General features: G+C 44.9%; 1 protein-coding gene across 2 annotated transcripts in view; it reads right to left on the minus strand.

Moving 5' to 3' along the window:
• Nucleotides 1-26,796, minus strand: part of WNT2 (Wnt family member 2) — a 65,580-nt gene that overhangs the window by 14,238 nt on the left and 24,546 nt on the right. For both annotated transcript variants that reach the window (XR_010729438.1, XM_066262169.1), the window contains exon 4: nucleotides 6,342-6,606. Coding sequence is in view for 1 of the 2 variants with exons in the window: in XM_066262169.1 (XP_066118266.1) it covers nucleotides 6,342-6,606 (265 nt within the window). In the remaining variant the exon portion in view is untranslated. The remainder of the gene's footprint in view (nucleotides 1-6,341; nucleotides 6,607-26,796) is intronic.

A 26,796-nucleotide genomic window follows, 5' to 3' on the forward strand; every position in this document is an offset into this window, starting at 1 on the left:
GGTTAATAATTAATATTAATCATACAACATGATCAATTACTATGAAACGGTGACTTATAAATCTCACAAGTACTTTTTTCATATTGTTCCTTTCTGGTCTAGCTGTCTTAGCATTTTTTTAGATATCAATTCATGAATATCTATAATAAGTCTCAAAGCAGAAAAGGAGGAGTAACTTTTTCAAAACAACAAATGTAAGACCTTGTAATAGAACAACGGAGTGAGGACTGAAACCTGAGAAACACCACTTTCCTGTCCAGGCTGAGGGCTGGTCCCACCATTGCCACCTGGCTCATCTACAGGGACTGGGAGGCCTATGCGGCCAGGACAGCATGGGCTGAGTTTGTCTTCCTCATCTTTGCATTCATGGGCTTATTATAGTGTCTGGCATATAGAAAGGACTCAATAAGTATTTGTGAAGAAACGAGGGACTTTGGCCCTGGCCAGTAGCTCAGTTGTTTAGGGCGTCGTTCCAATACATCAAGTTTGCGGGTTCAATCCCTGGTCAGGACACATACAAGAACCAACCAATGAATGCGTAAATGAGTGAAACAACAAAGCAATGTTTCTCTTTCTCTTCCTTCCTTCCTCTCTCTCTAAGATCAATTTTTGAAAGTTCCTTTAAAAAAAAAATGAGGGATTTAAGATATCCTGGTGAGAGTTATACATTTATATCAAAATAAGGTCCACCCCTTACTATTTGCTCACATGTTGCCTCCTTGTTTTGAACCAGGTCACAGTCACGGCATTCTGAGGTTCTGCAAACCTGGCCACACCAAAGGGCACGTGCAGAACACCCATCTCTGTACGCCACGGTTTGCATTGTGTTCTCTTGGGTTCTGAACTGTGTGCCACATATGATTTCTGTGGAAAACACCCTTGACATGTGGAGGCTCACACCCGTCACAGTCTACAGCTGCAAGCCAGGTACGCAGCGTCCAGCCAGGTACACAGCGTATGCAGCGTCCAGCCAGGTACGCAGCGTCCAGCCAGGTACGCAGCGTCCAGCCAGGTACGCAGCGTCCAGCCAGGTACGCAGCGTTCAGCAGACTGACAAGCTACACAACCGGGGGACTCCACTTGTTTTCTGAACTTGACTGGGGAAGGGTGGAGGGGTGTTTGTTTCTTCTAGTTGATGAGGAGACCTCAGGGTGACCTCTGGTCCAGGTCAAGGCTTTTCCATCATAACCAGTGAAAGTGGCCTGTGATTAGGTGCAGACGCTACTCTGAGAGGACAGCAGCATTCCTTAGCTAGAGATGAACCTATCTCAGACTTAAGGGCTTCTTTGATTTATGGATGCCTGGGGCAATAACCAGAGTAGATAACACAGAACTGGCTGATACCCCTCCCAGGAGCCCAGCTCCCGGGCCCAGCCTCCAATATGGCCTGCAGAATGTCACATGCACAGCCTCACGTCCAGGGGAGTATTTATAGTTAGACATCAGAGCTCTCATTTTCCCACTGAAGACTAGGGAGAAATGTCTTTCCTTGTTCTTGTTGCCATAGGAATATCTTCCTGAACTGGTTTTTGAGCTTATCATTCCTTAGGGACTGTTAACATCAATGCTCTCCAAAACCTGAAGGGCTGGTAATTGAAGGGAGTCAGGCAAGCTGCGCCAAATGTGGGTGAATGTGGAGCCTGACCGCTTTCCGCCTCCCCACTGTACGGGCACCTCATCCCACATGTCCCCATGTCCTTGTGCTCCCTCCCCCAAATTTCAGGAAGTGAAGTGGTATAGTAGGAAAGTATGGATTTCTGTTAGGATTTAAAATTTTTTTTTTTTAATTTTTACTCATTGATTTGAGAGAGAGAAACATGAGTTTGTTGTTCCATTTATTTATGCACTCACTGTCTCTTGTGTGTGCTCTGACTGGGGACCCAGCCTGCAAGCTTGGCATGTTAGGATGCCGCTCTAACCAACTGAGCTACTCAGCCAGGGACTCCATTTTTATTTTTATTCAATTTGCTTTGCTTACCACTTACAGGCCACAACATCTTGGGCAACTTAAGTAGCTTTCCAGAGCCTTAGTTTCCTTCTCTATAAGAGAAAATGAAGGCTCAGAGAAAATGCATGCGAGGTGTGTAGCACAACACCTGGCACTTAGTAGGACTTCATGCAATGTCCCCCTCACCCTTTCTTACCTAGGTTCTGGATCTGTCCTCACCCAGGAACACCTCAGGCTCTCGACTCACCCTTCTGTATTCTCCCCCAAATAATGTCTCCCTGGCTTTCTTCTTACCTAATACTTGTGGAAAAATCAGGAACTATGGATTACCTGAGCCACTAAGTTTTCAAGCCTTGATGCATCTAAGTTTGCAATGCACACAGAATTTTAGGAACAACACCCCGAGATTTTGATTTAGTAAGTCTCTAAAGAGGCCCTCTCTTTGGGAAATAGTAGACTAAACCTGTGGACTTTATCCACTCCACAAGCGGAACTGACAGAACAAGCCTGCCCGCTCAGGGACAGGTGCTGGCCAGCAGGGGCAAGGCGGTCGGCTCCACGTGGCTGTTACCTGACAACATTCAACCTGTTCACCACCTTTTTCATTGATGGCTAGTACAAGGTGCCCAATAAGGTAAATAATAAATGTGCATGCTATAAAGAAAGGCAAATTTAAACAATATGACCACAACAAAGCAGACTGGGTGGTATAAGATGCACTCTAGCAAAAAAGTATGTCAATTTTAATAGAGAAAATTAAATTAATAATCTATGTATATACACATTAGTTGCTTTACATTTTACTGCAAGCTTCTGACTTGAGAGCCTGGATACCTTTGGTGGGAACCCATTTTGAACATGTGGGGAGTTCCATGTACCAGAAAACAGGCTGTTCCTAACGTAGTATGACTCCAGTGAAGGGAAGGGGGGCTCAGGGATGTGCTCACCCCGTGATCTGTGCATGCTGAGAGGGGCCGGCCTGGACCCAGCACCTTCGTTCCAGGATGAGAGAGCTGAGTTCAGAGGAGGGCTAGTGAGCACAGACGCAGGAGGCCGGCTACCGCCGGGCTCGGTGCTCTGCACCCCCTGCCCCGCAAGAGGAGTCAGGAGCTGCTGGGGGGGGGGGGTTCTGAACCACATAGCTGAGATGGGTCCACTGACTTGCTAGAATGCACACTGTGGCCAGGAGAAAGCCTCGTCTTTAGAAAGCCGTAGGCGACAAAAACAGGCGCAAGGCGCGCAGTAGCCCCGTGGGCGGAAGCAGGCTTTCTCAGAGAAAATCTACATCTCAGACGTGTGGCTCTGGGTACATGACTCCAAATATGAACGATGAAAAATGCACTCTGCCAACGATCTGAGCTGACGGCAAACACCCTGAGTCATATTTTCACTGACACCATCTGACGATCAAGAGAACCAGAAAGAAATATTGCAAGGTTTGCATGGATGATTTTGGCCTTTTCTTACGTTCAGCTCACAAGGGCATTGATGAATAATCTCAAAATCTCAGTGGAAATCTGATCTAATCCACTGGCACTGATGACAGAGTGGCTCCTGACCAACCAACACCAACCATTCATATCTTTCCAAGTCAGCTAAGCCAGGGCAAGCCGGCAGGGAGAGGAGTAAATGAAGAGAATGAACAGATTAACTAGCCTCGCTCAGGAAGTCCACAGCTGCGGCTGGTACATCTGGAGGCAGTGGAAAGTGATTAAAAAAATGGACGAGGCCCCTGGCCAGGTAGCTCAGCTGGCTAGAGCATTGTTCCTGCATGCCAAGATTGCAGGTTTAATCCTCGGTCAATGTAGAAATAAGTGGAACAACAAATCGATGTTTCTTTCTCTCTAAAAAATAAAAGGCCTGACCAGGCCGTGGCGCAGTGGACAGAACGTCAGACTGGGATGCAGAGGACCCAGGTTTGAAACCCTGAGGTCGCCAGCTTGAGCACAGGGTCGCTGGCTTGAGCATGGGATCATAGACATGACCCCATGGTCACTGGCTTAAGCCCAAATGTCGCTGGCTTGAGCCCAAGGTCGCTGGCTTGAGCCTAAGTTCGCTAGCTTGAGCAAGGGGTCACTTGCTCTGCTGTAGCCTCCCGGGCAAGGCACATATGAGAAAGCAATCAGTGAACAACTAAGGTACTGCAACAAAGAATTGATGTTTCTCATCTCTCTCTCTCTTCTTATCTGTCCCTGTTAGTCCCTCTCTCTGTCTCTGTCATAAAAAAAAACAAACAAGGATGAACTCAGGTTCGGGTCCCTGCTCTGCCTCTTCCCAACTGAGAATCCTGTGGCAAAATCCATAACCTGTCGGTGAAAGCCTGCCTCAGTTTCCCTTCCCATAAAATGGGATAGTAACATAACCCCCTCCTAGACCTCCCATGAGAATCAATGAGAGACTAGCTCAAGCCTTCACACACAGCAGATGTGTTTGTTATTTTAGGATCAAGAAAGAGAACTGTGTTCTGATACAGGGAGTAGGAAAAGCAAAGTGTGCATGAATAAGAGTAGCCCGAAGATGCTTCAGGGGTTGGGTTCAGAATCTCCTCTGTGAGGAGAGACAGTAAGGTCTTTATTTCACTGAATATCCAGGAGGCCGTTAAGTGATCATAAGCATAACTGTTTACTGTGCAAACTGCTTCCATCAAAAACAAAAACAGAGACAAACACAAAAACAACAAAGTTGTCCCCAGGAAGCAGGTCTTACATTGGATATGAGGTTTTTGCTTCGTGGAGCCTCTGCACACACATGCCCAGGAGATGGCAGGGACAGACCGTAATGTCGGGTCGAGAGCACAGGCCACGGAGTCAGACAGCCAGACACCTCTCCTTTCCAAGGCCAGTGACATCCTGAGCTGGTCATTCAGCTTCCTCATCCATACAGTTGGGATAACGGCCTCTAGGGCTGCTTATCTGACTGTGAAACATAAGGTGTGAATTTGGTTCTGGGTTGGTGTTGATCTAACAAGGAGAGCCACCCTATTCTTCTTTCTTCCTCTTTTCTTTCAGAAACCAGTTCCAATAGGATTAAATAAAACCATGTGTGCAATGATCTTAGCCCAGTACCTGGCACACAGGAGTCAATACGCAGTTCCTTAACTGACCTTGATATCATCACCCCCATGTTCTGTCTGAGGAGCCTGAGGTTAAGCAGTTACTTAACAGCAGAGAGGGACCCAAGCTTCTTGGACAACGTGTATCAAAGCCCAGGTTTCATGGGGATTCCGCTGAGACAGGAAGGAGGACTTGTCAGAGGTACCCAAGGCATGTCAGGAATGCAGCAGGGCACAGCGCCTGGCCCTTTCACTTGGTGGTTATTAATCCATAGGCTGCGTGTACAGACCTGTTCAGGTGCTGCAAGGAACTAGCTCATCAACCATGAAGGAAATTCAACCAGTCAGGACAAAGGGGAGGCTTTGGACTCCTATGACATTCCTTGGTAATCATGCTCCCTGGTCAGTTTAATGGTAGGAGCTAGCAGCCATCTACACTGTTTTACTGGGTTTTTTGCAATTACTTAGGAATGAAAAACAAACTCAGAATTAAAATTCGAGGATGTTTTTCTGATAATGAATTCCCTTGCTTTCTACTAAGTCTGAGAAGTTGGCTTGAACCAAAGTCAGCTGTGGGCTCCCTTTGTCACCTCCTATCCACCGAGGTTTGTACTCATTCTCATTTTGTACCAGAGTCTTTGCAAAGATGGTGCTAAGCTGGAATTCAGTGCAGGGTGGGCGAGGTGAGAGGTGGACAACAGCACAGGTATAAGCACACCAGGGGACAGCTGTGTTGAGGCTCACACAGCTGCTCCTGAGTGAGTTGGAGTGAGAAAAGATGCTGCATGCAAGGGAAGAAACTCTAACGAACAAAATGCCTCTTACACGCCCTCATCCTCTGCTCACCGGCGGCCAAACCAGTGGGGATGAGTTCTTTTTCTAGTATTTGGCAACTTGTGAGCATGTTGTAAAGAGCAAAGGGGTGTGAGGTGTGAATGGCGGATTTCAGAACGGGCAAACTGTGAAGCCCTGGCCCCCTCTTCTGCAGTCATACAAGTGGGGCTTGTAAGGCAGAACACACTGCAAAGCTGCCCACAGGACGGTGCTGGGCTGCTGCTATACATAGTGTAGCTTAACCCACTGATCCAGGTTTTGTCTGGGCTGAAGAATACCTGCGTATTTTGACTGTTTACCACAAACGTTCTTTTTGGGTACCCATTCCTCCAGAATCGCAGGGGGGCGCTCTCTGTGCACTTGAAATGTGAATTGTAAGAACATAAGCTTTGAACCCAAAGGCAGCAGGCCGCACTTAAACCGGCAGACTGAAAACACACAAGTGCATTTAAACTGGACAGTCCTGATCGCTGGCGGGGTCGGGCGCTGTGAATAAAATGAACTTACCTGCCTCTCGGTCCCTGATACAGTAGTCTGGAGAATTCTCAAAATACACGAGGTCATTTTTCGTTGGCTTCTTAAACCTCTTGTTGGCCACAGTGAAGCCGGTGCCGTCCTGGTTCATGACCACCTGGATGGCGCCGTTGTACTTCCTCCACAGGTAATCGCCCGTCTTCCTGAAGTCGGCCATGGCCAGCCAGCAGGTCCGCAGTGTGCACGAGCCGCTCACGCCGTGGCACTTGCACTCCTGTTTCAGGAACCGCTTTACAGCCTGCCAGGAGAGACGGGCAAGCTCAGTGGAGTGGTCTCAAGCTTGTGACCCATGCCGCAACTTTCCGAGCAACCAAGAAGTGATGGAAGACGTAGGACCCCGGGGCTCGGGACTGGGAGATGTCTGAGGCCACTTGCTGGTCGCTTCAGCCACACCGCACTGACCCCGGAATACAGGGCAGTGGGAAGAAAGTGGGAGGCAGTGCCTGACTGTGAGCCCCATTAAGCTACTATTATAATAAAGACCTCACTAATTTGAATGTAATAGGGTACAGGGCCAGTATGAAGAGTAAGGAGATGAATTCCAGTATTTTCTAAATAAATATAACTTTAGTATACTAAAAATGTATGCCACTACTCAAATTATCAATAGATGGACAAAGTAACTGCTAAGCCCCAGCCATTTCCAAATCGGTGACCGCGACTGTTACTATTTCCTGGTGCTCTCCACCGAGCAGTCGCTGTGCTAACGCTTCCTCCACTCTGTGTTAATGACCTCAGCCTCCACGACACTCCCATGCTACCAGACTGGGCTTATTCTTCACGCTGTAGGCGCGAAAGCTCCAGGACAGCTGAGACCCCAATGAGGTGGAGTGGGGGGGGGCAGGATGGCCCTTCCAGGCTTGTGTCTGTGGCAGACCTGCCCTTCGGGTCACCCAGTGAGCTTCATACCAGACACAGGGAATATAAAGATATGGGGGTGGGGGCCCATGGAGCAGTTGTAGTTCCAGAAAAGACATTCATCCCGACATCCTTTAAAAATGCCCAGATTCCTGGGACCTGGCAGACCAACGTAACGGACATTCCTCCTGCTCACTTCTCTGTCCTTGCCCTCCAAAGCTGGCTCGTGCTGACAGGGAGGGATTCCAGCTGTAACAGGGCTCAGTCTGCCATGACAAGTGAATCAGAGAACACCTGGGTGACGAGGCCCAAGCTGGGAAGGGTGCGAGTGAATGAACAGCCATAGGGCCACCATGATGCCTAAGCTCCTTAGCTCTAGAATGATTCTGACACATTTCCAGGCACGTGACTACATCAGGACTGACTTTCCAGAATGAATACCATTTCCGCATATTTTGTTCTACTAGAGTTTCGGTCAGAAACTGAGTATGCAGAAGGGGCATACCAGGTTCGAGCACCAGGGGTGAGACCCCGGGGAGGAGTAGCATGGAATATTGATATCTGTGCGTGTTGGGAGTGGGTGGGAAAGGGGTGAGCATGAGTGGGCTGCTGCTGGAGCCCCCCTCCCATCCCACACCCACACTAATTACAGTACACCAGAATCCCAGGCAGTGGGCAGAGCAGGCTTACAAACACCACCTCCGTATTCTTAGGAACAATCCCCTCAATGGGCTAAGAATTTTGTTCAGACTACTACCTTGGAAAATGTCTTCCAGGGGGTTCCCTGCTCCATCTGTCTATGCCCCCACCCCACATACCCTCTGTCTTGGGGTTCCGAAATGAAGATGGTGACTCTTAGTAGAGGGTTTCCTCCTCCTCTGCTCTGTGACTGAGCTAAGCACCAGAGCCCTGGTCTCGTGAGATCTCCAAGGCTGATCCCCTCCCCTCTACCCCTTCTTCTTGTCACACTGCTGTGAGTATCTGATGGGGACAGCTCCTCATTGTCAGTTGTGATCTCTCTTGAGCTTGGGAATCAATAATGAATGTTCATTCTTTACCACGTATTTCTTTTAAAGCTGGGTTATTAACTCATACGTGAATACTCTGAGCTTTAAACATGACCAGATAGATTACTGCCTTTGCTTTCTAATGCTCAGTTCCCGGGAAGCAAACTTTAAAGTTGGTATTTTCATATAATTAATTTTGTATTAATTTAAGATTGGATCTTAAAGATACAGCTTATAAATCCTTAGAAATACATGCTGCAGTGGTGCAGTGGAGGGTCATTGCTCGCTCAGGAATGGAAGCGGTCAGTCCCTCTTTCTTCCCCACTTTTGCTCAGGTGTGGGGCAGCCGGGCCCCTTTCTGACCCCAGAGCAGACTGGTAGCAATTTCATTGTCCTGCCACTGACGTTTTGCAGCAGAGGGCCTGTGGTCATTCAGTTTGGTCCAATATAATGTCAGGAGCAATCTGCCAGGGCACTTTTAAGAAAGGTTTCTTCACTCTGTTATGAATTATGCATACTCTGCTTCCCTCCACTCTTTCGAAGAAATCAAGGATTAACTGGATAATATTACAGACCTATTATAATAGGGAACAAGAGGGAGAGAAATATGGGGGATGATGTTGCATTTTCCAAACTAACAGTCATCAAAAATCTATAAAACAGGCCACTCACAGAAGAAATACAAAGTACTGACAAAAAGACGTTCAATGTCACCAGTGTGGGAAAAACAGCCGAGTTAGGCTTGCTTGCTTGCATTTTACATGATTAGTGCATGAGCACGTGGCAGAGCCCTGTGTGTGTAGCCTACATAAGGCTACAGGTACTTTCCCTTGGTGCAGCTAGCTTGCCTGTCACCGTGGGGGGCCGTTTTCCTGTTTGCTCGCCCACCCACCGCTGAGAGAAGAGGTTCTTCCCTGCCTATTCGCTCGCCCGCCACTGAGAGAATCTAATGAATGGGAATGGCCCAGTGCTTTCTGAAACAACACAACACAACTTTTTTTTTTTTTACCTAGCAGATTAGCACATAGTACTCTAATTATAAAAGATTTATGGTAAGAGTATGGGGAAGGGGATGCTTTACAAACTGTTGGTGGGAGAGTAAACTGATGTGCTATGTAAAGGGAGAACATTTTGCAATACTATAAAAAATTTCAATGTACGTACTCTTTGACCTTGGTGATTCCCCTTTGGGAATATTTGTACAAGTTTAGAAGGATTCACACCCACATGAATGTTCATCGCAGCAAAATTAGCAAGAGCAAAATATTACGAAAAAAACCAAATGACATCAATTAGAAAATGGTCAAGCACCTAGAGTGGTATATGCTGAATAATGGATTATCATGCGGTCTTTGAAAAATGAGGTCAGTCAGTCTTAAAGGCCTAAGAAAACGTCAGGCGATAGAAGCAAAATGCAGAACAACAGAGGTGGTATGACCCATGGTTTAAAGGCCTGCATAAGTGTGCATGCACAAAGGAGGAAGGCAAAGGATGTCCTCCTGCAGTCTGGCTGCAGGCTGAGGAGTTGCACGGCTGGGAAAAACGATGGAAAAACAAGGAGTCCAACTATCTGCATCGTACAATACAGGAATTTGGGAATTGTTCCCTGGCACCTGGAGAGAACGGGGCAGTGGTTCACATTCTGGCCACACGTTAAAATCAGCCAGGGCTGTTTCCAGCACACAGACACGCCTCTCCCTGGAATGAATAAACTAGAACCTGGTAGCCCTGGTCAGTTGGCTCAGTGGTAGAGCGTCGGCCTGGCGTGCAGGAGTCCCGGGTTCGATTCCCGGCCAGGGCACACAGGAGAGGCGCCCATCTGCTTCTCCATCCCTCCCCCTCTCCTTCCTTTCTGTCTCTCTCTTCCCCTCCCGCAGCCAGTGCTCATTGGAGCAAAGTTGGCCTGGGCACTGAGGATGGCTACCTGGCCTCTGCCTCAGGCGCTAGAATGGCTCTGGTTGCAACAGAGCAACGCCCCAGATGGGCAGAGCATCGCCCCCTGGTGGGCATGCCGGGTGGATCCCGGTTGGGTGCATGCGGGAGTCTGTCTGACTGCCTCCTCATTTCCAACTTCAGAGAATACAAAATAAAATAAAATAAAATAAAATAAAGAACCTGGGCTGGGGTGGGGACAGGCCTGGCGGGTAGGTCGGATCTCAGGTGCTGCTTCTTCTTTTTATTTTTTCCTTCTTTTCCAAGTGAGAGAAGAAGAGGTAGAGAAGCAGACTCTCACATGCTCCCCAACTAGGATCCACCTGGCAACCTCTTCTGGGGCAGATGCTCTGTCCATCTGGGATCACCGCAACCAAGCCATCCCCAGTGCCCAGGGGTAACGCACTCAAACCAATCAAACCATGGCTATAGGAGGGAAAGAGAGAGAGAGAGAGAGAGAGAGAGAGAGAGAGAGAAGGGGAGAAGAAGGAGGAGAGAAGCAGATGGTTGCTTCTCCTGTGTGCTCTGACCCAGAATTGAACCTGGGACTTCCACACACCAGGTTGAAACCCCACCACTGAGCTACCAGCCAGTCTCAGTTGCTTCTTATGCGCAGCGTGTCTGAGGCTCTGCTCCAGACCTAGGCCTGTGGTACAGGAGGGGCAGAGGGAGCACCAGGGGCTGGGCCCACGCAGGGCAGGGCAGGTGAGCCAGCCCGGTGGGCAGGGCAGCACAACCATTCCAGGAGCAGGGATATCTGACTGTAAAGCCAGAAGCCAAGGCTACCATCACAGCAGCCCGGCCCATGCAGGTTCTCATTGGATTCGGACAGTCGGTTAAGAAATAATGGAGCCAAGAACTGATGGGCCATCACCTTTAATCCTAGTTTGCACCCGGCGGGCAAGTAAAAACACACACTCTGGGCTCCAAAACCCACTCATATTCAGTGCTCACAAAGCTACTGACTTATCCGAGTTTCCCTAGAATCAAAAGGTCTAGCTCACCAGACTTATTCACCTCTGTTCCCCATCTCCTGCCTTCTCCCTGCACAAACTGGCCTCTCACTCAATACTCCGCCATCTTGGCTGCTTCTCCTGGCCTCCTCCACGTGGCCTCCTTCTGCTCTCTGCTCTGCTCTCTCCTCTAATGATAACCTCAGGAACCAAGAGAGCAAGCTCCCGCTCCATCCCCATTTTATAGTGTAGATTCAAAACCTTTAATCCAATATACAAAATAGGGAAGTCTCTAATACAAAGTCACTTCTCTGAGGCATGATTGGATTGTACCGCCCCACATCAAAAAGGGTGGGAAAGGTTTAATCCCAAAACCAAGCCCCAGGCTACAATGATCCTGCCTGCCCCCAACACACATTAATATCACCTGGGCAACAGCCTCCACGTGGGCAGCGTTATCTTTTACAAAGTGAGCATAATACATTTTATCTGCCCAACACTGACTCTTAGACCAAGGTGTGTCTCACCCTAGGTCTGCAGGAAAAAATAGCCACAAGCAGTGATTGGCCCTAGTGCTGCCTTGGAGGGAACAAGAGATGGAGATGACCAGCGGGGTAAGAGCCCCTCTGCAGAGGCGGCTTTCATCAGATGGATGCGCCCTACCCCGTCTCAGGGGGTCGGGAGGCGCTGGGTGAGGGGCTGCGCTGCAGACAAGTTAGTCCTTCCTTACAGGAAGTAGAGATCAAAGGAGAACCCAAGGACATCCCAGGGGTTCCCAGACAGTCTGGGGCTTCTTGTGTTTGTGTTCATTATTACTTTCAAATGTTTAAATTAAGGAAATATGTGCACATGATTTTAAAAACTCAAGTAGTCCAGAAAGGGTCAGGATGAAAAGCAACAGCCCTCTGTTGTCCCCTTCTCCTGTTTCTCCTGTCCTCACCCCTCCCTGCCCGCCCAGCCCAGCCAGAGGGGTCCCTTCTAATGAGTTCTGCTTTTAGTCCTGCAGTGGTTATCTAACGCTTTTACAGCCTGTACTGTGAAAAACAGAAAAAGGCATCACACCCTCAAGACACTTGATGGACGTCTGCTAGTTGCCATCGTACCTAAACAAATCTACAACAAGAGGTGAATGGAGCCCTCTGAAGGGGGGGGTCACTGTTTATTTCCCTGCCAATCAGAGTTCTGGATTTCCAAATCAGCTTCTTACTATGAAGAGTGAGAATTTCACGCAGGCCTGTTTCCTCAACGCCCAACATGCTGTATCATGATTTCGGTGATCTCTGCAACTTCAAGGAGCAGACATATGCCTCCTTTCTTGTCCAGAGGTGGCAGGTGCTATCTCTTAAGGGGATAGTGCTTACCCCCCCAACCCAGCCTCAGTCAGCAGCACTGCCTGTCCTTCCAAAGTGCAAAGAGGATAGCGTTCAAGTTCTGTTCTGTGACTACAGTTAAGTCACCCACAACATGTGTAGACTTTGATTCTAAAAACGGAAAACAATATTATACTATTAACTGCACAACTACGGACAATACCAATACACAATCCCTGCCAAAGAAGAATGTTCCTAGAGTGAAGTTTGGTGTTTCCTCATTTTACTTGCAACCCATCACATTTACTATAACTTAATGTCTTCCAGTCTCCCAGTCATTCCACCCACTCCATCCCTTCTCCTTGTTTCCCGGTGGAGGTGTGTGTGGGTGGTGGCGCTCCATGGTCCTCCATCTTCTTGTTCTAACCTGACTGGCCACACAGCGGAGACCAACCAGCATGCTCTCCCAGGTTGGACATACACTAGAGGAGCCATGTTTTCTCTTTTTCTTCTCAATTTCTTTGCTGGAGCCCTCTTTTAAGTAACTTCTTCAAGGTGCACAGGGGGATACATTTTCTGAATTCTTGCATATCTAAGATGTCTTTATTCAGCCTGAATTCTTGGTTAATAGTTTGGCTGGGTATATAATTCCAGGTTGAAAATAATTTTCCCTGAAAACTGTGGGGTATTGCTCCACAAGCTTTGGCCTAAAGTGTTGATGGGAAGTCTGATGTCCTACTGATTATTTCAAAACTGATTCTATTTCAGTTTTTTTTTTTTTTATGAAAGGTTTTAGGAACTTTCCCTTATGTTCGGTGTTCTGAAATATCACAATGATATATTTAGGATTTAAACCAATGTGGTCCTGCTCAGCCTTCAGGGCTCCCGTTCAGTCCGGAAACTGCTGTCTTTCAGCACCGAGAAGTTCCTTAACGTTTCCTTCCCTCCACTGGTCCTAGTCTCTCTTCATGGCATTCTACTTACACCCTTACTGAACCTTCTGAATCCATCCTCCATGTCTCTTATGTTTTCTTTTTAATATTTTCAATAGTTTTGTAACCAGGAATAAATATGCTATATTACTGATCTACTGATCTTAGTCTGACTAACAATAAAACAGAGCTAAATAAGAACGCACTAACAAAGTAAGCTTGTAAACTGATTTCTGTAAAATGTTAAATCCAACTTGTTGTTCTTATAACTATGATCCAATATCACCAGTTTAGTCATCAAAGTTACGCATTTTGCAATAAATCAAAAGTATATAATCAATCCTGTGCTTTCACCTCTGACCAAGTTGTCATTACAGTTGAAAAGCCTGTTCCCCTCTAAGTCAGTGGTCCCCAACCCCCGGGCCGTGGACCAGTACCGGTCCATGGGCCATTTGGTACCGGTCTGCAGAGGAAGAATAAGTAACTTACATTATTTCCATTTTATTTATATTTAAGTCTGAACGATGTTTTATTTTTTTTCGATGTTTTATTTTTTAAAAATGACCAAATTCCCTGTTATATCCATCTAAGACTCACTCTTGACGCTTGTCTCAGTCACGTGATACATTTATCCATCCCACCCTAAAGGCCGGTCCATGAAAATATTTTCTGACATTAAACTGGTCCGTGGCCCAAAAAAGGTTGAGGACCACTGCTCTAGGTGACACACAACAGAGGTTAGCATCCAAGTTGAAGAATAAGCATAAGCGGGAGCTGCGTGACTCCGCCTTGTGCACCCTCCCCCCACTCCCACCATGCTGAGGCTTGCAGTTCTGATTTTTGCTCAAGGCCAGGAGGACAATCTGACTGCAGAGACTTGGGAACCTGGTGTAGAGAACAATAACCCTGGTTTATAAATGACTTGCCAGCTTCAGTTTCTGCAACAACCAGAGCAGCAGACCCCAGCCTTCGGATAGGCCACTCCAGGAGGTCTGCTGACCTGCTTCTAGTTATCCGAACAAACTGTGCTGGGTCCCCTCAGAAAAGAACTCTCAACCCCCTCTTTTTGATTCCTTTGTTCTATTGTTTTATTTTTTCCCTTCCCTTCTTCCTCCTTACAAAAACCCGTGCCTGCACCAAAAATTTAAGATGAGTTTTTGAGGACAGGATTTTCCCAATACTCTCAGGAGACTGGCACTTGAATAAACCTCCTTCTTTCTTCTCATCAGTACTTGTCATGTGTAATTGGTTTTCATGGTGACAGGCAGCTGCACCTGAGGGTCATTTTTCTGGTTTCAGTATTGGTGAGCCAGCCAGAAGCAAGAGGGCATGCCACCCCCCAGTAAGTACCTGGACTGCAGGGGTCCCGGGCTGGCTATGGCTAACTGACCACATGAGATACCTGGGAAATCCCTAGCAGCTGCCGACTGATTTTACTTGGGGACTGGCCTTCACTTCTCCTCGCCTGCGCCACCCAGCAGGTGAAAGGAAACAGGCCTGTGGGTGAGCTGACCTAGTGCACGGGGCGTCCTCTGTCACTGCTGTCTCGGCTCTCCTAGCCGTCTGGGACTTGACTGTGAGGCATCTGCAGTGCTGTTTGGCAGGGGACGAGACTCTGTGACTTCAATCCCAGCAGGTCCACAGGAGTTGTTTGTCTGTCTATCTGTCACTACTAGCTCTGGGGAGTCAACAGGCTCCGTTGGGTAAGCCCCTGGTGTTTACAATCAGAAGCCCTTTGCTCCACTATCTGGGGTTCTTTGGAACCATCTTGGGTTCTTCTGAATTGTCTGGGGTTCTATAAGGAATCAATTGGTACTGTCTGGTCAGCGGCAAGGCTTTGTGATGTCAAATGCCAGCCAACACACAGGGATCTGTAAACACTCACTTCTCTGGACATCTGGATTTTGTTCTGTTGGCTTCTGAACGTCTGGTTATAATGCTGATGGTTTCTGAACTTTTGGAATACTCTGGACTTCTGAACTCATGGGTGGTGAATACTGTTCTAATTGTATATACTCTGTAAGTACTGGATTGTAAGAATTGTATCCTTTCTGTTTCACTGGTTCTGTCCTTGGCTGGTAACCATGGGAACAGCATCATCCATCTCCATGGGCAGCATCCCTCAGCCATATTTTAGTCAATGAGCATGCCTATGTGCCCAATGACAAAGAAGAAAATGGGGTTTTTTTTATTTTAATATTGCCTGGCCTATGTCTACACTTGATATGGGGGAAGATTGGCCCCTGAATCAGTTTTTAAATTATCATACTGTTTTGCAGTTAAAACTGTTTTGCCAGAGGTCTGGTAAATAGGATAAGATCTGTTATATACAGGCTTTCAAATTTTTATATAATAAGGCTTCTGCTAAGAAAGGAAATAATTTGATGGTCCGAAGAGGGGGAAAAGATCTCACTCTGATCCCAGACAGAAAAACTCATGAAGGGGGGGAAAAAAAGGAAAAGGAATATTTTAAACATTTTAAAGCCTCTTCCTGGAGCTATGGGACTTGTTATGGCCCTGGGAACAATAAGGGAATTACTACTACCCCAGACTCCATGCTGGCTGTGGGACCAGCTGGGGTGACTGCACCACCTCAGGTGAAGAGAAAAAAGTCCCCCCCTTTTTTGTATTTTTCTTAAGTGAGAAGCCGAGAGGCAAAGAGAGAAATTCCCGCATGTGCCTGACTGGGATCCACCTGGCATGCCGACTAGGGGGTAATGCTCTGCCCATCTGGGGTGTTGCTCCATTGCAACCGGAGACATTCTAGTGCCTAAGGCAGAGGCGGCCATGGAGCCATCCTCAGTGCCCCGGTCAACTTGCTCCAGTGGAGCCTTGGCTGTGGGAGGGGAAGAGAGAAAAAGAGAGGAAAGAGAGGGGTAGGGGTGGAGAAGCAGATGGGCGCCTCTCCTGTGTGCCTTGGCCAGGGATCAAACCCGGGACTTCCACACACTAAGCCGATGCTCTACCACTGAGCCAATGGGCCAGGGCAAGTCCCACTTTTAAAATTCAAGTGGTCCAAGTAGCCCATGCCTGCTATCCACCCTCTCTCCTCTCCAGCCTCCTTGAAAAGTTGTCAGGGACAAATAAAAAATCCTGCTTTCTCTACAACTATTAATTATATATACTATAAGTTAGAATCTGTTAGATATTATATTATGTATATTAATATTATAATATATAGTAATGTTTATATATAGTAAAGGATAAACTTATTCCAAATGTGTCTTTAGGACCATGAGGTCTGGAAGTTTAATATCTTTTAAAGTTATTAACATACATGTTTGTTTTGCCCGGGTTTATAAAAGGTTCATGTTGTCTCTATTATGTCTTTTAAAAACATGAGTGTGTTTGCCAAAGAAAGAATCTACTTCTAGAAGTTATGAAATGTGTTCATAAAACTATCGATCTGAAGAATGTAGTTATTGGTTGTCACTAAAAGCTTAATGTTTCTGAAGAGAATTCTGAGCAAGAATTGAACTGTATGGTTTTAGTAATAAAATGTAAAGTATAAAGATAGATTTTTAAAGGACAAGAATTATAAATATTACTCTAAATATAATATTTTTCTGAATAAGTTTAAAAAGGCCAACCCAAAGGGACTATGAAAGTTGCAAGATGTTTGTGTGAGCTGCAGGTTCATGCAGAGGGAAGAAGCAAACAGAGAAGGGAACTGAGGGAGTGAATAAAAGGTGAGAAAGGAAGATAGAAGGCAGATAGGAAGGACACTGGAAGAAAGACTGTCCCAAAAGGAAAATGGAAATGGAAAAAAGAAAAATAAACAAAGAAGGGGCATGGAAAGAAATGATCAAGCTGCGTGCTGATGATGCGGGCGCTCCCTTTGATTATTCAAAACGATTGTTATTTCTCACGGGAGCCCGTCCACACACAGCTGATAGTGGGGGACCAGCTGAACAGTTTCTTAGTCAATACTGGAGCCACTTACTTGGTTCTAAACACAAAGGTGGCCAGAAGGAGTCAGGCAACCGCCTCAGTAGCAGGAGTTACCAAACAGATGCAACAAAAAAGCCTTTCTTCAACCTTCGCAGTGTTTACGTTTTAAGAGACTTTCTCTTAACCTAGAAATGACTTTGGGTTATTCCAGTGGGCCCCTGGAATCCTTCCAGGATTTGGTCTCTCTCCTAATAAAAGAGAAATTTTGGACTAATTAGGCCTATTTAATATGCTTGAAATTACATGGGAAGTTTTGCATAAATGTTATCATAATAAATAATAACTATATTTTATTTGTTTATTTATTTATTTATTTATTATTAAAGTAGATGTTCTGGAGATTATGTGAAAAGCTTCAGGAGTCTCCACAAGGTTCTGATATACTTTCATTTGTAATTCTGATTCTTATCTTAAAATGTTGTTATAAAAAAAGCAAATTCTTTTGTCACCTGCGTTATAATCAGATCTATGACCATGTCATTTTAAGTTTACTTGTCATTTAAAGACAGCCATTGCCTTGTTCTGATATTACGTTTTCAGGAAGGTCCATGGAAAGACTTGGACTTACTCTAAAATATAGGTTTCCAAGAATAAACATTCAGATCCTACCTTTAAATTAGAGGAAGATTTATAAAACTCTAAAGAATAACTGGCTTCATGAAATACGGGCAAATAATCAGGATAAACAAGAATTGCTTATGGGACTGAATGAACTGACAATATTATTTTTATGACTTTGTTCAAAATATTGTTGATTTTTAAGTATTTTGGTTTTGCAGATATAAGGAAACTTTTTTGTTCTTAAAGTAATTTGGTGAATCAAACCTTTATAAGCAGTATTTGAGCATTTATATTTTTCTCTCTACTTCATCCCTCTAGAACCTGGCAACTCTTAATAAATGAGTATTGTTATTGTTATAATAATATATATGTTTGTATAAATCCAATAAGGATTGGTTCTCTTTATAATAGGACACATAAAACCAGTTTCCAATTGTGGTTTTATTAACCAAAAGTTTGACTGTGATGTCACATCTGAAAAGGACATGCCTGAACTCTGGGCATCATCAGAAAGTGGTCAAGAATGAAGACGGACTTTAAAAGCACATTGGTGAAGAAACAGCTGGATGCCTGGCTTGTTCACATTGCTCATGACATTCCTTCCAGGTAAGGAGCAAAGGCTGCTTTCCTGAGAGAGACAGCAAGAAGGAACCTCAAGACATTTGGAGGGACCTCCAGGATGTCAGGAATTTACCCAAACCTATAGGTATTGCAAGCAAAGCCTCGTGGTAACCAGAGGGCGTGGCTTCTTTGTCCAGAGGGGCTAAAGCCCAATCAAATGATTCATTATGGAATTCTAGCAAAGCAGGTTTAAAAGCCTATAATGATCAATTACGGCACTTGTGTTTATGTAATCAGGTCAGATTGAAACTGGACTTAATATAGTAGGTAGTCTTAATTTGGCTATCTTTGATATAAATGAGGAGGCTTTTAGGGAGATATTACGCTTCAAAAGAATCTATAAGACATAGCTATGAATATTAAGCTCTAGATTAGATCCTAAATGTTTCTAGTTTTCTTGAATATCTTGCTACAACCCTCTGAACTAATGTTTTATTTTTCTGCCATCCTCTAACTTAAAATTATGAAAAACTAAAACTTTTTTTTTTTTGACAGAGTCAGAGAGAGGGACAGACAGGGACTGACAGAAAGGGAAAGAGATGAGAAGCATCAATTCTTCGTTGTGGCACCTTAGTTGTTCAGTGATTGCTTTCTCATATGTGCCTTGACCGGGGGGCTCCAGTTGATTCAGTGACCCCTTGCTCAAGCCAGTGACCTTGGGCTCCAGCCAGCAACCTTGGGCTTCAAGCCAGTGACCTTTGGGCTCAAGCCAGTGATCATGGGGTCATGTCTATGATCCTGCGCTCAAGCCAGCGACCTCAGAATGTCCCAGTCCGACATTCTATCCACTGCACAACCGCCTGGTCAGGCGAAAAACTAAAACTTTTCCTGAGCATTGCAATTGTAAACTGCAGCTAAAGGACATACATAAAATTGAAAACTCGCCACCCTAATCAAGGTCAGAGACTGATGCTATTAAGCCATAGTGAAGTTACCAAAGCACCTGCTGACATCACCAAAGACATTTCAAACTTCAGATAAAAATCTGCTGCCATCACCAAAGACATTTCAAACTTCAAATAAAAATCTATCAGATTGTCACTCCTTTCCTTCCAGCAAAAGAAATAATAAGCCTCTGTATCCATTCCAACCAGGAAATACAGTTCTACTACAGACCTGGAGGACACAGGAAATACAGACTACGTTAAAGGTTTATTCTCATGGATAAACTGAGATTCTGGTCCATACTTAGAAGGATTTTTAAAATTGAGATTAACCTTCCATTTTTAATTTTACTTGTCTTTATTTGCCAGAAGCTTTATTTATAACCTAAACATATTTCTGCTGATATATGCCTTTAAAAGATAAGCTTATTTTTAAGTCACAAGATTTTGCTTTATAACAGGCCCAAGGTGTCCACTCCCTTAGAAGATTTGGAAAACTTCAAAAGCCCCATGGAAATGGAGCCAAACTGACAATGGGGAATTGTAACTGGAGATAAATATGCTATATACTGAGATATTGATCTTAGTCTGACTAGTTATAAAAGAGTTAAATAAGAATGTACTAATAAAGTAAGCTTATAAGAGAATTTCTATAAAATGTTAAATACAGTTTGTTGCTCTAATAACTATAATTCATTATCACTAGTTTAGTGATTACAGTTATGTATTCTGTAACAAATCTGAAGTATATAATCAATTCTGTGCTTTCACCTCTGGCCAAGTTCTTGTTACAGTTGAAAGGCCTGTTTCCCTCTTGACCCACATCAAGGGTTAACATCTGAGCAGGAAAAGGAAACATAAGAGGGAGCTGTGTGACTCCATCTTGGCCCCCCTTTTCCTCACTCGCACCATGCTGAACCTTGTCATTCTGATTCTCACTCAAGGCCAAGAGGACAATTTGACTGCAGGGATTTGGGAACCTGTTGCAAAGAACAAGAATCCTCATTTATAGGTTACTTGGTGGCTTTAGTTCCTGTAATAACCAAATAAATTGGCTCTAACTTTTAGATAGGCCAGTTCCAAGAAATCTACTCACCTTCAACCAGTTATCTAAACAGATTATACTGATTCCCTTCAGCCAAGATCTTTCAACCCCCTCCTTTCTATTCCTTTGTTCTATTTTTTTGTTTATTCTTCCTGCTTCTCCCTCCTTATAAAAACGTTTCCTGGGCCCTGGCCGGTTGGCTCAGCGGTAGAGCGGCGGCCTGGCGTGCGGGGAACCCGGGTTCGATTCCCGGCCAGGGCACATAGGAGAAGCGCCCATTTGCTTCTCCACCCCCCCTCCTTCCTCTCTGTCTCTCTCTTCCCCTCCCGCAGCCAAGGCTCCATTGGAGCAAAAGATGGCCCGGGCGCTGGGGATGGCTCCTTGGCCTCTGCCCCAGGCGCTAGAGTGGCTCTGGTCGCAACAGAGCGACGCCCCGGAGGGGCAGAGCATCACCCCCTGGTGGGCAGAGCGTAGCCCCTGGTGGGTGTGCCAGGTGGATCCCGGTCGGGCGCATGCGGGAGTCTGTCTGACTGTCTCTCCACGTTTCCAGCTTCGGAAAAATACAAAAATACAAAAACACACACACACACACACACACACACACACAAAACGTTTCCTACACCAAAACATTAAGGTATGTTTTTGAGGACAGGAGTCCCCCATCTCCTCAGGTGGCCGGCACTTGAACAAACCTCTTCCCTTCTCATCTGCACCTGTCTTGTGTAACTGGTGTTTATGGTGATGGGCAGCTGAACCTGTGGGTCTTTTTTCCTGGTTTTAGTTTCTTCCTGGCTTCTTGAGGAAGAAATTCCACTAGAGTAACACTCCTGGCTCTCTCCACCCTCTTACCTATTTCTTCCTCAGGGGAGGAGAAGTGATTTGTCCAACTGGTGAATTTAGAGAAAGAAGAAGGACTTGTTTGCTTTGGCTCATACTCTTCTGGCATCTACTAGCCTGTGGAGATAAGTTATAATCAGCTCCTACTGTCCAGCAAGGGGCTCCCTGCAGAGGTTCCTGTGCATAGCCAGTGGCAGGGTGAATTAGTTTGCCCAGTTCAAGGTGGAGTACTAGGAAGCACTTTGAAGCTTTGAAGCTACGTCTTCCAGTTCTTTTATTTTTTCCTCCAGTAGAGCAACAGATGTGTTGACCCACCTATCTTCCTCCCTTGTCCATTTTTCGGCTGGTTTCAAATTCCAGCGGTAAAGATGATGCTGTTTACGGATCTCCTTAGACTCCATTTGTCTTTTGGGCTGCTTGTTTTACTTTCTGGGGGATTTCTGTGGTTTTCTCTTCCAAGTTCTTTCCTGATCTCTAGTTGTCACCTTTCCAAGGCACTCACTCTCGTTTATAGATGTTGCTATCTTCTTGAATTTCTCTGAGGAGACTAATTAGGTTTTTAAAAATTCTCTTCTCATTGATTTATTGATTTTTTTCTTGTCGGCACCAGTTTTTCCCTCCAATTTTTGGTCTTTTTCTTTACTACTTCTGAATTTATATGGTAATCTACTTCTGAATTTATATGGTAACCTACTTCAAATATATGGTAATCCTTAGACAGTCTCTTCAAATATAAGAATGAAGTCGTACCCAGCAGCTCTGGTTATATGGGTGGGGCTGGCGGGGCAGAGAGGTCTGCTTTCTGGTGAGTAGGTAGGACACCGGCTGTTATGCAGGAGATGGACTCTAGAAAGCTTGTGAGGCGACCTCAGGCTTCCAGGAGTTCAGCCCATGGGTGGAGAGGTGGGTAAGGGGCTCAATATCCACCTATGGGTTTTTCAGTTAATCCCAATATTCAGGTCTCTGCTTCTCTCTGGTGCTTATTTAATAGTATGTGAAGTTTTCTCAGGGCATCTTGGTTCCCACCAGGGCTACCCTCCACGTGCTTTTTCCTTTTTCCCATCTGCTGTGTTTCCATTTTTTTTTAATTTAAGTGAGAGGAGGGGAGACAGACTCTCATATGTGCCCCGACTGGGATCCACCAGACAAACCCACTAGGGGGCGATGCTCTATCTGGGGCCATCCTCACAACCCTACTATTTTTAGCACCTGAAGCGGAGGCTCCACATAGCCAACCTCAGCACCCAGGACCAATGTGCTTGAATCAATTGAGCCATGGCTGAGAGAGAGGAAGAGAGAGGTGGGGAGGGGAAGAAGAGGAGAAACAAATGGTCACTTCTTCTGTGTGCTCTGACCAGGAATTGAACTCAGGACATCCACACACCAGGTTGATGCTCTACCACTGAGACAGCTGGCCAAAGCCTCTATCTATTTTTATCAGTTACTATTTCTTCATTTGCTTTCCACTCTCTTGAAATTTGTTGAGCACCCTTATTTCATTGACCATTCTCTTTATTGTTGAGTTAAATCATTTTTATTTCATTACTACATCTTCAATGAGACTGCTTGCACTGTGAAATATTCTAAAAGGGGACATGGATGATGAGGGGAGGAAATGGTCCATTTTATGATACACTTCTGCATGGCTCAATCTGTTCTTTTTGTTTGTGCAAGTCTTGTTTTTCCAGAAGAAGTAAAGAACATGAGAAAAAATCCAGGACAGTGACTTGTTCTCTCTCTCCAGTGAGTCATGCTGAGAGTATTGTCCAGAAGCTTAGGCTACGGCCCATGACACAGGTAGGTTCTATTTTGTCTCAAATCTTTTCTAAAGGGTTTCTTGTTCTACTTCCTTTTTCTTTAATTCTTAAAGCAGGCAAGGTCAAGAGCCCATTGGCCACCTTCTCTTTGCTCCGCTCCTCATGCTCACAGCCCTCGTGGCTTCTTATCCACCATCTTGGCCAGCACAGTCCGCTTCATCCCCTCCCCCCTCCCCGTTTCCTTTATCTCATCTAATGTTTGCTCTGTGGCATCCTGTCAATAAATTCTTGCTCGTTTGACATGACAACTTTAAAAAAGACAAATAACTTTGACTGCTAAGGATTCTTGGTGTTTGGCTTCATGAAAACCATTTTCAGCTTAACATACAACGTTTCTCAATAAAATATCTTCAATAAGCTTGTAATTGCTTCCATACTAAAATCTCAGCAGATTCTGGTGGTCCTTAAGTCTTTGGTTTTGAGCATGTAAACCTTCAGGTCTGCAGAGGCTGTTCTCTACTCTTAGAATTGAAGAAACATATAAATACTAGCATTCTATACCACAGAGAAGTCTGAATTTCAAAATGGAAGGAAATAAACGCATTGTTCAGGCTAAAATGATTGTTTTTATTTTGTTTTGTTTTTAAAAAATCCCCCCTTCTTTTCCAAGTGAGAGCAGGAAACATAGAGAGACAGACTCCCACATGTGCCTCGACCGGGATCCACCTGGTAACCCCTGTCTGAGGCCAATGCTCTGCTCATCTGGGGCTATGCTCACAACTGAGCTATTTTTAGCACCTGAGGCAGAGGCTCCATGGAGCCATCCTCAGTGTCTGGGGCCAACATGCTCCAATCAATTGAGCCATGCCTGTGGGAGGAAAAGCGATTGAGTGAGAGAAGGGGGGGAAGGTTGAAGAATCAGATGGTTGCCTCTCCTGTGTGCCCTGACCAGGAATTGAACCCAGGACATCCACATACCAGCCAACCATCTAGGGCCTTAAACAATGCTATTTTATATTTACTTGTGCAGCTTACTGTCAGAGCACAGTTAGGAGGCATACTATTGCTAGGCTCTTACCATATATCAAACCATGCTAAGCACTTTATTTTTACTAATTCACTCAATCCACACAAGCATATGAGGAATATACTGTATCAGCCCATTTTGCAGGTGAGGTTATTCAGGCACCTAGAATCCGAGGACCTTGCTCTCCATCCCACAGCCAGTGTGGCTGCGGCCGGAGGCAACCCACACCTGTCAGTCAACACTGTGCAGTCCGACTACCAGCATTGCTAACGCTGGGGTTCACCTTCTCTGGGTTCAGCGGGTTCTATAAAAGTTTCTACACTTAGTGTTCCCATATCTAATTAGTTTACAAAGAATTGTTTTTGCCCGTTTTAAAGACAAACTTCTCCCAATGAGAATAAAATTTTGGTTTTATAAGTTAGCTTTTCTGAAGACTGAGCCCAAGCAAAGCCAGGGTGTCTTTGTAAGACTTCTTGTCAGTTCCCGCATTTTGCTAAGTTTATAACCCCGGTTTTCTACCACATGGATTGTCTTCCTGTCAGAAAAAAGACAAGCCACCTGTGTGAAAGAAATGCCAACTTAACAACTGACTTTGCTTTAGAAATCATACCTATAATTTATTTTAGGTCCTGAGCTGCTATGTTCTAACTAATTTATTTAGTTAACTTGAGCCTTCAAGGGAGTGTTAGTACAGGCTGGCCCCAGGCTACGGACAAGATAGGTTCTGTACATTTGTTCTTAGGCTAAATTTGTATGTAAGTTGAAGCAGGTATGTTTACCAATTAAATACAGCTTAGATACTTAACACAGTATTTTTTTTTTTACCTTTTTGTGCATATAAACACTGAAACATTCTCAAACCTACAGAATCTCTCTCGTTTGTAACCCACGGGCTGCCTGTGCTTTGCTTTTTATATATATATAGTTGGGTGTGTGCCATAAAGCAACGAACATATTTCTGGACCTATATCAATTTTCCTGAGGGAAATACACATTAAAAACATTATTTAATTTTCAGAGGCTGGCTTAAAGCCAAGTACATTTATTAAAAATTAAATATTTTTGACAGTTCCATGTCTCTATGAGTTGCTGAAAATCAGACCAACTTATATCTTTCAAACATATATCCTCTGAAAGTAGAAAAACAAGGAATATTTATTACTGGCCTGTGCAGTTGAGTTTCTTATGCAATCATTTATTAACTTAAATGAGACACTGTGATTTCTTGAGCACTGTCATTCTTTACAAATAGTGACTGCGGGTGGGCTGAGCTAGAAAATATAATGTATGGAATTTACATCTGTGGAGTTCAATAACATTATCATTGACCAACCATATAGGTAATTATTCTTGTTGACTAATGAAGCCAGTCTAAAAACCATTTTTCTATGAGTAATAGAACTTTATAAGGGACTGTAAAAGTTTTGTTAAGAGCTGTTCTCTGCTGTGGGACTCAAACTCTACATAAAGACCTAGAGTATCAAGCACATACTGCTTTTGGGTCCAACAAGATAAAGGTGAGGCTGGTAGAGCTGATCTCATTTTTCAAAATGCATTTAATTTTTATAAACTAAGGAGACCAATCAGAAAACACAGATCTGCTAAGTGAAGGTTGTACCTGATAAAGATGCTGAACGCTATTTTAGGGAGGGTTAGGATGAATGGGAGGTTAAGCAATCTGGCTCTGTAACTAGGAATAAATATGTTATATTACTGATTTACTGATCTTCGTCTGAGCAGCCATAAAATAGAGTTAAATAAGAATGTACTAACAAAGTAAACTGATAAAAGAATTTCTGTAAAATGTTAAATTCACTTTGTTGCTCTTATAACCACGATTTGATATCACTAGTTTAGTGATCATAATTATGTATTCTGTAACAATTCAAAATATATAATCAGTCCTGTGCTTTCACCTTTGGCCAAGTTCTCTTTAAAGTCAAAAGGCCTGTTCCCCTCTAGCTGATGCATATTCAGGCTTAACATCTGAGCAAGAGGAATGAACACACGCGGGAGCTGCATGACTCCACCTGAACAACGCCTCCCCACCCCATCCTCACTCCCACCGTGCTGGGGATGCAGGTCTGATCTCGCTCAAGGCCAAGAGGACACCCTGACTGCAAGAATGTGTGGGCACCTGTTATAGAAAACAGCTATAGTTTATAAGTTACTTGCTAGTTTCAGGTCCTATAACAACCAAAGAAGCAGATTTCGACCTTCAGAACTGCCAGCTCCAAGATATTTGCTGACCTTCAACCAGTTATTTGAACAAACTGTGCTGTGTTCCCTCAGCAAAAAACTCTCAACCCTCTCCTTTTTATTCCTTTGTCTTATTGTTTATTTATCCCCTCTCCTCTATTCTTATAAACACTCCTGCCTGCACCAAAAGACTAAGGTTGGTTTTTGAGGACAAGAATCCCCAGCTCTTGAATAAACCTGTTTCCTTTTTCACCTGCATCTGCCTCTCACAAGTGTTGGCTCTTGTGCCTGGCGGCCTAACCTGTACTTGGTAATAGAATTTGGTGCTCAGATGGGACATACATGGACTCTGGTAGTCCCAGAGGCCCAGGCTGGGGTCTCAGCTGCCTGTGGTAGTCTAACCTCATGACAGGGATTGCAAGGACTTCCTAGAAGCTGCCGAGGGTTCTTTATCTTGGGGTTCCTCCCTGCTCTCCCCTTCAAAGCACCAGTCACCTGAAATGCTTGGCTGGTGAAAGGAAACAGTTCTGGGGCTGAGTCAAACCAGTGTACAT

The sequence above is a fragment of the Saccopteryx bilineata genome, chromosome 2 (assembly GCF_036850765.1).
Source record: "Saccopteryx bilineata isolate mSacBil1 chromosome 2, mSacBil1_pri_phased_curated, whole genome shotgun sequence".
Taxonomy (NCBI): Eukaryota; Metazoa; Chordata; class Mammalia; order Chiroptera; family Emballonuridae; genus Saccopteryx; species Saccopteryx bilineata.